We start from the raw sequence: 16,636 nt of genomic DNA on the forward strand, positions 1-16,636 counted from the left end.
CAATTTGATCAAAATAAAAAAAAATGAAGCAAAATTATAAACCGGAAGTGGGATTTCTTTCCTCGTAGAAAGGTCAAAAATGTTGTGCCCACTACTCTGTCCACACCCCTGAACGTATTATGCTGAAAATTTATATTTCTATTTTTTATGTACTAACTTAGAGCTGGTAGGGTTTTGGTTAGAATTCGTCAACCGGAAGTAGTATTTTTTTTTTAACAATATTTCATTATTTTGTTTTGACCTTTTAAATTATTTTAATCTTTTTCATATTTATTGTGTATAATACTGATAGTGATTTTTAGTAATAAAAAAAAATTGAACAAAATCTGACAACCGGAAGTAGAACTTTTGTTTTGTGCAAGTTTCCATACATTTGCGCTCAATTTGTATCGCTATCATAGTAATTAGTTCAATATCGAATTTTGTTTTGTAACCTTCTTATATTCCTCAAATACATAGATAAAGTCATGGGTTGGTCACACCCGAATTTTTTTCATTTGATATTATATTCGTATGATATTGTATACGTCCTGGCAGTGGTTTACCAGTAATGTATATATGTATGTCGAATCGAAACGACTATTATAAGCTTTATCTCAGACAGACAGACAGAATAGAAATATTTAAGAAAAAACAATATTGGAAAATAGTATTAAAAAAATTTTAACTGTAAAAATTTTGTATTTTAAACACTTGAATGTAGAAAAAAAAAATTCCTTGCGATGTAAATTTATATATTCTAATGCAGAAAAATTGTGGCTGGGTTTTATAAGGTATAATTAAACGGAATATTTTGTCGATTTGGAACCCATCAACATATTAATCCTGACGAAAATCACTAGAAATGATATTATTTTAATGATATCACTGAATTTAAAACACGAACAAAAATCAGTTTTTGTAAAGTCAAATTTCTTGAAAATTTTATTTTATAAGTTATAATAGCACGAGAGATATCATTTTCAGAGATTTTTAGTATATATATGTATGAATAAGAGATAATAGCATAAATGATTTTCACTATATGGCAGATAATATCGTAACGTTAATGAATTGAATTAACATTGTCAGATGTGTATGAGGTATTTAAATTTTGATGGCTGTACCTCCTGCTCGCACAGTCCTTTTTCGAATGGCTCCTATACCAAGAGCTATTCGACTTCTCAATGAAATCGTTGCTGCCGTCCCTGAAAGCGATATTTTCCACCTTGGTGAGCGTAGATTATCAGATATTATTTTAACATATTTATCTGGTAACCTGCGCTCATCATTACTTTCTTAATTTGAATGTGATGTATGTGTGGAATCTTAATCTACTCTCTTCCATTTGGCCCTCACAGGGATGTTTTGTATCTGTAGCTTGTTCTTATTTATTGGAACAGGATGCAGGTGCAAGACATTCCTGTATTTGTATTTTTTCTTATTTTAAATTTTATTTACTTTAAAGTTTTTTATGATTATGTTAAATGCTGTATTTTTTAAAATTTTTTGTATCTTAATTTTTTTGTTTTTGCTTTTTGTTGTATCTTTTAATTTTTAATGTTATTTTTTGTTTTCTCCTTCTCTTATTTTATTATATTATTTTATTATATAGCCCATTGTGGCGCATTAGGTTCTCCCTGTAATGCCATAATGGTAAAAAAAACGTTAATAAATAAATAAAAATTAAAAATGATTTTAAAATAAATTTTTATTTATGTACAAATTAAAAATTACATTATAAACATAAAACTAAAAAATATTGAAATGGATGAATTGAATGGGGGTGAATTCGACTACGTATCATTTATATTCAGTTGTAACCCTGATGACCATGACCCTGATGTCCAGCATGAGTGTAAGTCACTTCAGCGTTGAATCTAAAAACGAAAAAGAACAAGTTTAATATATTTTACTTAAAAGTATTCAACAAATTATAAACAAATTTATATATTTACCCGCTGTGCTTATCGGCATGGTAGTTGACGTTTCTGATGTGACCATCGGGTTGGAGGAGGGAATAATGTCCATGGACTACATCACCATCACGGCTTTCGGACTGGCTCTTGATATCCTTGGTATGGTCATCGTGCACGCTGTACTCGAATTTGTAAGCGGGATGAGCCTTAAATAAATAGGGTGTAAAAAAACTTAAATAAATAGGGTGAAGGATAATATTCCATTTGTTGAATTTTAATGCTGACTTACATATTCTTCAACATGTTTGTGGATTGGAGCATGATGAACAGGAGCATGGTGGACTGGGACGTGAAGGATTGGAGCATGGTGGATCGGAGCGTGATGAATGGGAATATGGTGGATGGGAGCATGGTGGATGGGAGCATGATGAACTGGAGTGTGGTGGCTGACGAAAGATTGAGATGATACAGCATGTCCTTTAGGTGCCGAATGGATTGGTGCATGGTGAGATTGTATAGCCAACAGTACAGGTTGTTTATGGTGCTGAATTGGAGTTTCATGTCTGACGATACTTTGGGACGATACGGCATGACCATGACCATGACCATAGCCGCCAAGTTGTGCTTGGCTTACTGCCACAAGGGCGCACAAAAGAAATGCCTATAAACAAAGAAAATGTTATATGTATGTGATAGTTTTACGGATAAATGAGCAGTTATATTTGAAATTGGCGGAAGTCCAATACACTACTACTGCTTGACTTAATTCACAAACTGTCACTTATTTTATAATCACTTATTTTAATTCGATATTTCCAGAACCTCGGAAAAGCAAAATAAACGTATCACAGGCCACCATTATTTTTAAATATTGTTAAACGAAAAACATTATATTTTATGTTTTGCGACAAATTTCTCGGAATGAAGAAAAGTAGACATATACAACTTTCAATTGGAATGCTCAAATGATGAAAGTGGTGAATTTTATAAATCATGCATATTTTAGCAAAAAAATCTTGTTAATTCAATGTAATTGGACTTAATTTTAGTTAAATTTCATAATAGTTTGATTTTAAATAAATTAAGCTATTTATGATATTCATAAATTTTCGTTTTATATTACTAAGATTTTAAATTTATTCCGCTTCCCTTAAATCATTTGTACAATTTAATTTAGTATATTTTTAAAGTAATGTTATTTGTATAAATATAATGTATTCTATTAAATTTGAATTTCAAAGCTGATTTCAAAGATTTCATCTTAAAATGGTATTAAAAATTTCGAAGCAAATTCACTGTTTAAAAAAAACCATTTTAAAAATTTTCAAGATATTTTAAAGACAGTGCTACAGACATGTATAGCATTTAGTATTTATTTAAGATTGATATAAAGTTTTATTTAATTTAGAAATATATTTATTAACCAATTACGTAATGAAAAAATCATCTTTCAATTATAGTTATAATATGGATGTAGGTTTACTATAAGTGTTTTTATGTTTTCGAAATAAAAAATGCCTAGCGAAATTCTCTCATTTAAAATACGCACAACAGTCATTATTATCACTCACCTTGCAGATCATGTTATTAGTGTATTGGCTGTGAAAAAGTGTTGTCCGATATAAAACCCTGTGTAGACTATGAGTTATCAGAATCAAACTGTCGCTTTTATACCAAACGCTGAGTATTGAGCTTTTGCATAATCAAACCAGCCGGTTATTATTACTTTTGGTTTTAATTTTCAAAGTATCGCATATTCACTTACCATGTGGACACGTTTCCAAACGTGAAGAAATTCGTATACATGACAACCGTATGTGCCAAGATAACAAAAAAATAATGCTAAATTGCGTTCAAAATTTGTCCAAAAAGGAAAGGGGCTTTCGATACTTCAAATACTGGAACAAATCGACAGAACATTTGCATTTTTTTTTCTTTAATATTTCTAGTTTTTATTATGTTCATAATAAATAACATTTAATTGGATAAAATCATGGAATTGAATCAAAATCAATATAATGTATATAAATAATTTTGAAGATATATATATATATATATATATATATATATATATATATATATACTAAAATGTGGCGGCTCCCCCCTAAATAATATCTAAGCTAGGCTTTTCAGCAAATGCATCCAGAACCAAGCTTTACCAGAAGGATGGAATAACGCAACTAAAGGCAGCAAAAAAGGTGATAAAAGCGATATCAAGAACTACCGACCCATTAGTTTACTTTCAGCGGTCTACAAGCTTTTCACGAAGGTTATTACAGAAAGGCTGAAGAATATCCTCGACGAGAACCAACCTATAGAACAGGCAGGATTTAGGGCAAATTTCAGCACAATGGACCACCTCCAAGTAGTTGGCGAACTAATCGAACGCGCCAACGAATATCAACGGCCATTGTGCCTAGGTTTCGTCGATTATGAGAAAGCCTTCGATACAGTGAGCCACAATGCAGTACTTAACGCTCTACAAAAACAGGGAGTACCGGAACCCTATATGGGGCTGTTAGCTGCAATATATAAGAATGCCACAGCTTCGGTTAAAATTTTTTCAGGTACAGATAGATTTAGCATAGGAAAAGGAGTAAGACAAGGAGATACAATCTCGCCCAAGTTATTCAATGCGGTGCTTGAGGGAGTTTTCAGGAACTTGGAGTGGGACACAGCCGGAGTAAGCATCAACGGTCGTTTCTTGAGTCACCTTCGGTTCGCAGACGATATAGTTTTAATAGCTCGTGATGCAGCTGAACTACTTAACAGACTAACACAGCTGGACAGGGAAAGTAGAAAAGTAGGATTAAAAATTAACGTCGATAAGACCAAACTAATGTTCAATAGTTATTGCATGCCTGATAGCATCCCATTAGATGATAAACCAGTAGAAATACCAGTAGTAAATAATTATTTATATTTAGGTCAAATAATTGACATGTCTGGTAGTAAAGAGGAAGAGATAAAGAGACGTATGAAATTAGGATGGAGTGCATTTGGACGGATGAATGCTGTTTTTAAATCAAAAATGCCACTCTGCCTGAAGAAAAAGATCTTTGATCAATGCGTTTTGCCAGTGATGACGTATGGATGTGAAACTTGGACACTGAACACCAAGATGCTACATAAAATCCAATGCACTCAAAGAAGTATGGAGCGCTGTATGTTTGGCATAACGAGGAAAGACAGAAAGCGGAACACGTGGGTGAGAAGTATGACAAGAGTAGTGGACATAGTGGATAGAGTGAAGAGATATGGTCACGTAGCTAGGAGGATGGACGAAAGGTGGACAAAAGAAGTGCTTGACTGGTACCCGAGAGAATGCAAAAGGGTAAAAGGAAGACCGCAAGGAAGATGGGTGAACGAAATTAGGAAAATGTGCGGGGTGAGATGGATGAGTATTGCGCAAAACAGAGACGGGTGGAAGCGTGTTGGAGAGGCCTTCATCCAGCAGTGGATGGCGAGTGGCTGTAAATGATGATGATGATGATATATATATGATGATATATATGATATATGATGATATATATGATGATATATATGATATATATATATGATGATATATATATATATATATATATATATATATATATATATATATATATATATATATATATATATATATATATATATATATATATAAATATATATATATATATATATATATATATATATATATATATATATATATATATATATATATATATACATATATGTATACCCCCCCCCATACAGGTTGAACTTGTTAAGCTAAGTTCTATTGTTTTTTGTTTTTTTTTTGATTGCTAATACTGTCGGTAAATCTTAAAATTTGAATAAAATAGTCTCTCTTTTAGTAATGGATGCACATGTTCATGATAGGGCAGAATTCGCATGGTTTTTAAATAATGTGTGCCTATGGTACGGTATTTCTCAGAATATATTTATAATATAATAGAATGTTAATATTCTTATTATATTATATTATAGATTATAAATGGACATGTACATATGTTTTTTGTGATTTTTTCATCGGCGCCTACTTGTGCTAAATAAGTGATATTTTATGCGATAATCTCATTGTGCAATTTAAGTATTGACAGAATAAATAGTGTTGCTCACATTTAACTTGTTTGTTAGGCGTATGAACTCGATTTAGGTAACAGATCGGTTTTTCACTCAATACATTTACGTTATCAAGTTGCTAAGATTATCTTGATTACTATCTGAGAAAGGTTATTTATGATCACAGTGGTGGTCGAATAATTAATTTCTCTCGTTGACTTCCAGCATGTGCCATTTTGTATATTTACCTTTTGTATATCACGTTTATTTGCTGTTTAGTTGATTACATCTACGACTATAGTAATATATTGATGAAATTTATTTAGAAATATTATGAATTTTTTACATACATATATGTATGCTACTAAATATTTAAATGTCTAAAAGTAAATAAAATGAACGCATATAACGTGACTTTTGTCATTTTTCGGTAAATATCGGTATACCGGTAGTAAGAAAAATCATTTACCGTTGTATGATATTTGATTTATGGTACATTGCAATCATATATATTTATTAGAATTATGAATTTTTCATACGTTTCAGAATATTGCTTCTGATACTTTTTGAAATAAAATGAGTCGTGCAAAATGTGAAGAATTTTCCCTATATTACATTGTTAAAAAAAACTCAAAACTCAAACTCAAAAAATTTTTTTTTAAAGACATGGGGGGGGGGGATGTGCGCTTATGTTTCATACGCCCCTAATGACCTGGGAACGACCATAGTTTTATATTTCTGCGGTGTTTTTGATCAGATTTTTATATTTTGTGACGTCCAAGTTAATCAATTTCTACCAGATTTTGCAATTTATCTGCTTTAATTGTTGAAACGGTTCCACTAATATTGTATACCTACCTTCTATTTGTCACCACTGTTTGACTATGAATTCCAATTTTTATATACGTAAGTATAATATACATATATAAATTTATATATGGTAAATATGTACGTATATATGTGCCCATAATTATGAAAGTGGTCTAAGTCAAGAAAAAAGAACTTCGCTCCTGGGGACTTCTCCCTCGGGGCCTTCGCCCCCTGGGCCTTCGAATCCTTTGAATGGAAAAAATATCAAATCGGCACCTATGAATCGAAAAAAAATAAATCAAATGTGTTGTTTACGAACCAACCAACCAACGTTACTTATATACAAAGTCTCTTTCGAAATTATATATTAGATTATAATACAATAAATAAAAATCAAAAGGATGTTTTGAAAATTATCGAGCGCGATTCGTCAGTCAGACTTTTAGGTTTCACTTAATAATGGTTCAGGAAATATTTCTACATTCTTCGGGCTTAAAACTTTGCAATTTTGCGCGGTTTTGGTCACCGATAGAAATTTAAATTTAAAATTTCAATTTCAATTTAAAGACTGCAAAACTTTTGGCGACGATGACGTTTAGTTGCCAGTAGCCTTATATTATACTAGTGAATAGCCCGATGAAATATCATCGCATGGGTATAAAATTATTATATACTCGTATAAAACTAAAAAAAAAATCCGTAACCGGAACCGTTATTTTCGTAGACTCTCATAGATAGTTTTCGATTCTTTATTTGTAATAATCTTTATTTGTAATAATCTTTATTTGTAATAATCTTTATTTGTAATAATCTTTATTTGTAATAATCTTTATTTGTAATAATCTTTATTTGTAATAATTCAATTCTTAAAGTTAACGTTAACAAAATGTTAATTAAAGTTAACAAAATGTAATATTTTCCGATTATACACAAACGGTCATTGACCTCGTAACGTTGAATATTATTATTACACATAACAAATTACGTGCATATACATATGATGTGTATTTACAACACGTATTCTGGGCGAGGATATGGCGTGCGGCGCGGGTTCGTGAAGCACATCGCTTTGGATCGGAGGGTCCGAGAGTTCGATTCCCGGCGCCCGCGGTGAATGAAATCAATTTTTTTCTCGAATATCGTCAAAATATAAATAATTTAAATTTAAATTTAAATTTAATTAAAAATAAATCTATAAAAAAATGGTTCAAAACCTCGCTAAATTAAATTATTAAAATTACGTATTTTTATATGGCGAGAAGGAATATTCCAATTAATGTTTAAAAAAAAAATGCGAAATGAAGAATTGGATTTGGCGTGATGTACGTGACCATTAGCTCAATTTAGACCTATATTCCGGCTATTTGGGGTGATCGGTTCGAGTCGCGACAAAGTCGTCTTGTCGAAAAATGAATTTATCGATTTTTATCGATTCGTTCATTATGTTCGGCGAGAGCTAGGACACACACACACACACCCACACACACATACACACACACCCACACACACACACCCACACACAGATTACCGTCTTTATATATATGATGTTTTACTATCCGCCACCCACACGTTTTGTGAGATTTTAATTGTTCAAAAGCCTATAACTTTATCTTTTTCACACTAATATCTTATTATGAAGCGTTATTTTCAGAAAATCGTATTTTTTCGCGTTCCCATTGATTATTTTGCCGTTGAGAGCTTCCTTGAGTATATTTTTTACCTTAAATCTGAACACAAAAATATTACGAATTTCAATGAATGGTGTGCCAATTAAAATTTTAAGTGAGTTAATTTTGAAATTTATTTTGATGCAAATATATTATTTGAATGAAAATTTATATTTGCTTAATTCATCTACATACATATGTACATGCATAGCATAAATGTAAATAAATATGTACATACATATATAATAACGTTTTATTGAAGAGCCGATACATACACATACATATTTAAAAATAATTCACTAAAAATCATTTACATAACATAAAAAAGATGTAGATTTCTAATATACTCTATATAATATTAGAAATCTACAGATATGCAGTCATTTTAAGAACATTTTTCAAAATAGTAAAGCAAGGAGACAAATAATAAGAAAATAAAGAATAAGAAACAAAGAAAGAAAGAGAAAATATGAAATTGTTGAAAAATTATCACAACCAGCTACGAAACATGCATACCATACCGTATGTTTCGACAAACTTAATTATAACCATGATGTTGAGGAGCGGAATAAGTCACATGAGCATTGAATCTGGAAATAAATAATTAATTAATTAATTAAAATTAATATTAATAATGATACCTTTTACTTTAAAGAGAAAAAGGTATAATATATTATGCATATCAATATATGTTTATAATTACCCGTTATGTTTATCAGACTCGTAATGTACAGTTCTGACATGACCGTCGGGTTGCAATAAAGAATAGTGTCCTTTGACTACATCACCGTCTCGGGTTTCAGATTGACTCTTTTGATCACCTGTATGAGTATCCACAACACTGTACTCGAATTTGTAAGCTGGATGGGCCTGTATTAAAAATTATATATTTTTTTTACATAAATAATATTAACGTGTTTCTTAAAAGTAAGTTTTCAGGTAGACATTCAACTTACGTATTCTTCAACTTCTTTGTGAGCAGCAACGTAGATAGGAGCATGATGAATTGGAGTATGGTGCGACTGGTGACTGACAAACGATTGAGATGACACAGCATTTCCTTTGATCGGAGCATGTACTGGTGCATGGTGAGCAAGTACTGCTAAAACTGGTTGTTTGTGGATTACAGGAGTTTCGTGCCTTACTATACTCTGAGAGGATACAGCATGGCCGTGCTCTTCGTGTCCTCCATATCCTCCGTATCCTCCGAGTTGACCTTTCGCAAAGGCAACAAGGCTGAACAAGAACAATGCCTGGAAATTAAATTATGCTTAATCGTCAGTTTTAAGGTAGTAATTTACTTGTAGATGCTAATCCATACTTTACAGATCATTATTGGTTGATTTAGGAGGTATCGATCAGTTTGCGTTTGTCGTTCAACTGTGCTTTTGTATCGAAAATACAGGTATATTTATATCAAATGTGGTACTAAATGGGTTCGTTGGTCAAACTTACGCAATAATTGTATTGCGATTTATTTATTGTCGTTGACATTTTTGGTTCACCTGGTGACCGAAGTTAGTGTACAAGTTTTTCAACACTGCGGATATACGCATGTATGTACATATGTATGTTGAATGTAAAAACAATACACAAAAAAATCCAGATACAAGTCCATTATCTAATTGATTACTAATAATGCGAAATGCAATTCAAATAATGCGAAATGCAATTGGTTTGTCACAGTCATTTCAAATATTCATATGCAAATTGTATATAAATATTGTAAATTGTATATAATGTACATATGTAACTACATACATATGTATTTATGTGTACATATATCGCACTGTACTTATTTAAAAAAAAATGTTTTGTTACCTAAAGTATGTGTAAATCGATTAAACTGAGTTACATATAAATTTACTATTTTATTTTCTCATGCACCTTTTTCTTACAAAAAAAGTTTTAACCTTGTTATGTTGCACGTAAAAAAAATCTCCTTATAGGCTACAAAAATATACCCAGATCCGTTTTTTCGTTAATATTATTACAACACTGATTTTTTTCATATTGAGATAAGCTTTGTAATGATTGTAGGTTGACTACATGATGTCGATTAGGAAATGTGAAAAAAATGCTTTTAAAAGCATACCACTAATAATATCTATACGATCTTTCGACCAGTTGAACGACACATAAAACCCACAGTATTTGTTCGTTGAGTAACTAAATCCGTGCGTTAATTATGTAATTGTATCGTGAAGTTGGATTTGCACTCTTAACGCGAGACTGTTGTGAAATATGCTAATATGCCACTTAATTTCCTATTTATCAATTTATTTATTAATGACTGTACATACAAAATTAAAAACTTATCACACTAAAGTAAACGTGGTGCGCGCCTGGTTCAACCAATTTGCGTTTAACTGAAGCTCGATATGTATAAAATTCTGGTTTGCTTGGTGTTAGAGATAAAAAACGAATAAACAAAATTATTTAACATGATGAAATTCTTATTTTAGTAGGTAAACATTAACTATTGAACAAAATATAAAAAGTATTAATTTTCGAACGTTGGAACTCCTATTCAATAAGACGAGAAATTTAGAAAATTCATTTCGGGAAACGATGATTGTGGGTAATAATTTATTGATAATTCAGAAGAGTTAACTCCTATGCCTAACGTGTTATATAGGATCCATTCGGGAAACAAGGATCGGTCGATCGAACAGAGTAGACCAGGCTTGTGCAAACTTTTCGAATGAAGGGCCGCATTAGGAGTTAAAATTGTTCCATCGGTAAAGTAAATAAAATACTATTTATAGATATACATTATTTACTTTCATGAAAAAGAATTTCAACATAAAAAAATCTTTAGTAAAAAAAGGTTTTTTGAAAACATACCTCTTTGGTTTTGTATATAATTTTGTATATTTTTTTAATTATATTAAAAAAAACTCAAGTAAAATAAATGTATATAAACAAATAATGTACTAAAATATAATAAATATATAATAAATTAAATACAATTAATTTATTAAAATAAAAAGGCAATTTAAACAATATTTCAACAACAAATCTACAAATGTGTGGGATTAAAATTTCAACCAAAATGATTTCAATGATTGGGGTTATATATATATAGATAAACGAAGCCGGGTAGAACAACTAGTATTTCATATTTAAAGAGTACATTTACAAAAAAATATTATTCAGATTAATAAAAAAAATTTAAATGTCATTAATTATATACATAAGTTATTAAATTGTGATATTTCAAAAGAACTTATTAAAACATGATAAGAAGGGCAAACAAATAAATTGCTTTTAATATTTTTTTAAAATCACGCAATAGATAATGTATTTAAATTTATTCAATATGAGCAAGTACCCATTTTTAACAAATGTGGACCTTTTTTTCCGGACCGAGCGTTATGCAAAAGCTCCATTTGACAACATATAAGCTGCGTTCGATTTTCAAATAAATCAGTATTCTCTTAACTGTCTAATTAACAGCACACTTAAACAACCATGCTGAACAAGGTATACTTTTATTATATAATATCAAAATCCATAAAAATGTATGTGTATAAAACTTGAGTGCATTGAGTCTAAAACAAGTTATTATTAATTATTGTATGTAGTTGTATTTCACTCTCGCCATTGTGGCTGTTGCTAAAGCTATTCCGATTCACATTCAAGAGCATCATGCTCCAGTTTTTGTGTTACAACCCCATCACGAGCCTAAAGGACACGCTGTATCTTCGCAATCTATAGTTAGTCATCATACTCCATCACATCATGACGGAAGTCACTATGAACACGAAGAAGAATATGTAATGATAGTTAAATCAGTTATTTAGGGGTTTATTTTGGATACCTTTCATTTTTTTTATAATATTTCAGAGTCATCCTTCGTACAAATTCGAATATAGTGTGCACGATGACCACACCAAGGATATCAAAAGTCAATCCGAACACAGGGATGGGGATGCAGTTCAAGGACAATATTCATTACTCCAACCCGATGGTCATGTGAGGAACGTACACTATCATGCCGATAAACACAATGGGTAATTTTATCGCTATTCTTACTATGTGAGATTATTTCATATGCTGCATTTAATTAATTGTGCTTAATTTATAATAGATTCAACGCTGAAGTCAGTTACAGTGGTCTTTCTCATCATGGACAATATTGATGTTTTATTTGTTCAATTAAATCAGCTTTTATGTATATATAAATATCTGCATGGAAGGCGTAATTGTGTATAATATGATTATCTTTTTTGTGTTAATTGATTTATTATTATAAATATATGTTTAATTTTATTTATAGTGTTTTTCTTAACCAATTTATAATAAGTTCTTTATAGAATATTTGGATGTAATTAAAATATGTATAATACTTAAATTTCTACTTCTAAATGAAGTCGCATTGTGATGTTCCCATGTATATAAAATGTATTGTAAGCTAAATGGTAACTTCATACATACATACATATACTATGTAATATGACGTTGTAAATATTATTTATTAATTACATTATAGAAAGGAATTGTTACGAGTGATACGTTTTTATGGTAGTCATCTGAGTCATAGTAAAATCAGTGAAATGTTAGACTTAAAGATGATTGTTCTGATGATACTTTCTATTGCACTTTTGGTTTTGTGTATGTGATTAGTCACTTATCAAAGAAATACGAGGTATTCTCACTAAAACAACAATTTTATATATAAATTTTGTCGTGATATTAATAAAAAATATTACAATTAACCCCAAATATTTTAAGATATAACAAAATGTCAACAGTAATTAAAAAAAATATTTTTGGTACAAAATCTTCTCAGTCATATTTTTTTATGATGCACTTTTCCATTTTTAATTTTTTTGTTTACTACTCGTATGAACCACAGCTTTACATAAAAATAAATAAAATAACTTGCAAACTATACTAAAACAATTCAAACTTATTTAAATACTAAAATAAAATATGTACATACTCTAATTGAATTTAATAGTATAATATAATATTTACCATTTATGATCATCTGCAGTGTACGTAACAGTCCTGATAGATCAACCAGGTTGCACGAAAGAATATTATCTTTCAACACTTCCACCATTTAGATTTTCCCAGTGAATTTTCTGATCTTTGTTACGTGATCCGACACACTATATCTGAACTAGGGTTTCTGACCCGGGTCGACCCGGGACAGACATTCCCGGGAATTCACGAAATTTTTGTTGTCCCGTGTCCCAGGAATTCTTATCTTTAATCCCGGGAATTGGATTTAAAAAAATCTTGAAAACATACAACATTTTCACGACTGCACGAAAAGAAACAATAAATCAAATACACAAAGAATCATAAAATATTCTCAAAAATTAAAATCGAAGAAAGAAAAAGCATAAAACTGATTTTTTTACACAAATGTTAAAGAATTCTGATTTTATACTGAACAAAACATTATTTAAATGTTGTAATAAAAGCGAATGTACATATATCCTACGGTGAAACTATTATGAAGCGAGTATATCCTTCTTGTATTGACGATTCCACAATGGAAGAAACTCTTTTAGATTCATAAACTCGTTTAATCTAGATGAAGATTAAACAATTGCGTATTTGACGATTAATGAAGAATTAAATAAGGAGTTATCAAAGACGAATATACAAAATAACGTAAATAAAAATAACATCGACTTTAAAAAGGAAATTAAAATATACATGCTGACAGGAGAAAAAACCGATAATTTATAATAATAAGAGGTTATTAAAAATTGTTTTCGTCCCCCTTTTAACAATAAAACCAACTTCGACCGAAACTAACAGAGTTTTTTCCATTGCTGGAAATTTTTGTACCAAATCTAGAATTAGACATTCGGATTCTCATTTAAATATTTTAGTATTTTTAAAAAGCTTCTTTAAATAAGTTCACTTTTATATTTACATTTTTTCAAGTTAATATATATATTATGTATTGTTTTGTAAATAAATAAATATTTTTTTATTAATAAAAAATATATTTAATTGAAAAAAAAAATTTAGATGCGTCCCGGGATCCCGGGAATCCCGGGAACGATCCCGGGCTCCGTCCCGTGTCCCGGGAATTGAAAAAGTTCGGGAAATCAGAAACCGTAATCTGAACTGATATTTCGAATAATTCAATAAATATTTAAACGAACAATTTAAATATAAAATTTTAAATGAACAATTTAACTTAAATTTACAAAAGAAAAATATATGTTTACATGATCATCGTGCGAATGATCAGCATTAAAACGATCATCTGGAATGTGTTCGACCTGGACACTTTGCATATATATGTATACATACATACATACATATGTATGTATCATGATCTAAAATTTAGATCATGATTTATATTATCATCATTTACATAGATTCAAAATGATGATTATTAGAAATTTTCACGAATACATCATTAATACATGCCACAACAATACGCAATAATTATTCTAGAAAATATGGCACTCAACTAATTTGAGCCTTTATCATTATTTTGATTTTAATTATTAAGTTCATAATTTCACATTAATGCACATGGTAAACACTTGAGCTGTTGTATCGGTAAAATTCGATCTGTTTCTGATTCAATCGGGACCCAAATGGTATGTTTTTATAAATAGAAAAGGACACGTTTTCACGCAAAGTTTAAAATGAATTAATTTGACCAAATTAGATGACGTTGGATGTGTGTTCGTTAGCCAGACGAGGAAAAGTCGTACCGTGACGATGCGCTCTCCGGTTACCGAATGGTTAATACATTATACTGGTCATAAAGTTTGAAGTCGGCTTTATTCACACGTCTACATAGGTGAAATTCGCTTACGCACGTTAATTAACGAAAATGAAAGTTATGTAAAATATATTTAATTTCAAAATATGTATGTATGTATATGTATATTTACAAGTATGGTCTTCCTAGTATATTTGCATCGTATTGTATTCCGTAATTATCGTAAATTAATTGCATGATCGATCATTACTTTTTACGCATAATGGTTTGTGATGCAGATCAGTTGTAATTTTGAATCTTAAAATCGGATATCAATCGTTGATTATTTTAAATTGGACATGCATATTTATGTATTACGCTTTTTACTAACCTCTTCTTAGTTCAGAATCGATTTGGGTTCTTATCCGATCGTTTTCAAACTGCCATTTTGCTCGGTTTGGTCATCAATATAAGTGGAAATGACGTCGCCATTACCACGGTGAAAAATAATCGTAATAAGACGCGTTTGAAAATACTGCATCTTCGTTCACGGTGACACTGTTCCCATGGTCCCATTTGTCCACACTGTTCTGATCGTTATTTCCCTTTTCGTCCCCCTCTCACTATGGCAGATTGAGCACTTTGCCATACTCATGGTCAAAGTTTACGGAGAGAATTGGTGATTTCTTAATTTGTTTTTTTATAGATTGTCTTAATTTTATAAACAAAATATAGAAGAGGTTAATTTTTAAAAACATTTTTTATTATTGAAATTCGAATTCGGATACTAAGCGTCAAATGTATGTATGTACATAGCCAGCAGTTTGGCTTAGTGATAGCGTATATATTTAGCATCACTGAGGTCATAGGTTCGTGTCCTCGCCACTGCTGGTTAGATTTGGGGGTTTTGTGACTCCAAATCGATCGTTTCTCTATCAGAGTTTGCCAATTTTATCTGATCATTGCTGAAACGGTTCCTGAAAATTGGTATTAAAAATCTAATCCTGTTGTCACAAAAATCTGCCTGTGTATAATTTGTATTAATTATACACAGTAATCTGAAAATCCATAGATGTCACTATGATTATTATTTCTGATTAATTGTTATATTCTATATATTGATTGTATATGTATCTATAAATCTGATTGTATATGTATGTATTACTGTATTTCTGATTTCTGATTGTTTATGTATTTCATTAACGTACACCCGTCGCATTGGAGCAAATCTGTAATGGCGAGTGTGTATTGATTTGTGACAATAAATAAATAAATATGAATGTATATTTATTTTTTTGGCACAATTGAATATTTTCAATAAATTGTATAAAATTAATACTGAAATATTCTGTGCAGTTCAAAAAAAATAATATTTTAAATGATTATTACTTTATCGATGTAAATGTACGTAGATGAAGTTTTGTGATAATGCGAAAATTTTAACTCGAGATTGTGACAGATTTGAACTCAGAATCGATCAGTGATCAAGTTTTCATGATCTAAAAAAATGTGTGTGTATGCTAGTA

At 30.4% G+C, this 16,636-nt stretch overlaps 1 protein-coding gene across 1 annotated transcript; it reads right to left on the minus strand.

Moving 5' to 3' along the window:
- Positions 1–1,769: 1,769 nt before the first annotated feature.
- On the minus strand, positions 1,770–3,481 carry LOC143909589 (uncharacterized). Its single transcript, XM_077427647.1, has 4 exons — positions 3,470–3,481; positions 2,188–2,559; positions 1,938–2,104; positions 1,770–1,859 (listed from the first exon to the last, which is right to left on the minus strand). Exons 1-4 carry the CDS (start codon positions 3,479–3,481, stop codon positions 1,793–1,795), a joined length of 618 nt encoding a protein of 205 aa, XP_077283773.1. The 3' UTR covers positions 1,770–1,792.
- Between the last annotated feature and the right edge of the window lie 13,155 nt (positions 3,482–16,636).

The sequence above is a fragment of the Arctopsyche grandis genome, chromosome 1 (genome assembly GCF_051622035.1).
Source record: "Arctopsyche grandis isolate Sample6627 chromosome 1, ASM5162203v2, whole genome shotgun sequence".
Taxonomy (NCBI): domain Eukaryota; kingdom Metazoa; phylum Arthropoda; class Insecta; order Trichoptera; family Hydropsychidae; genus Arctopsyche; species Arctopsyche grandis.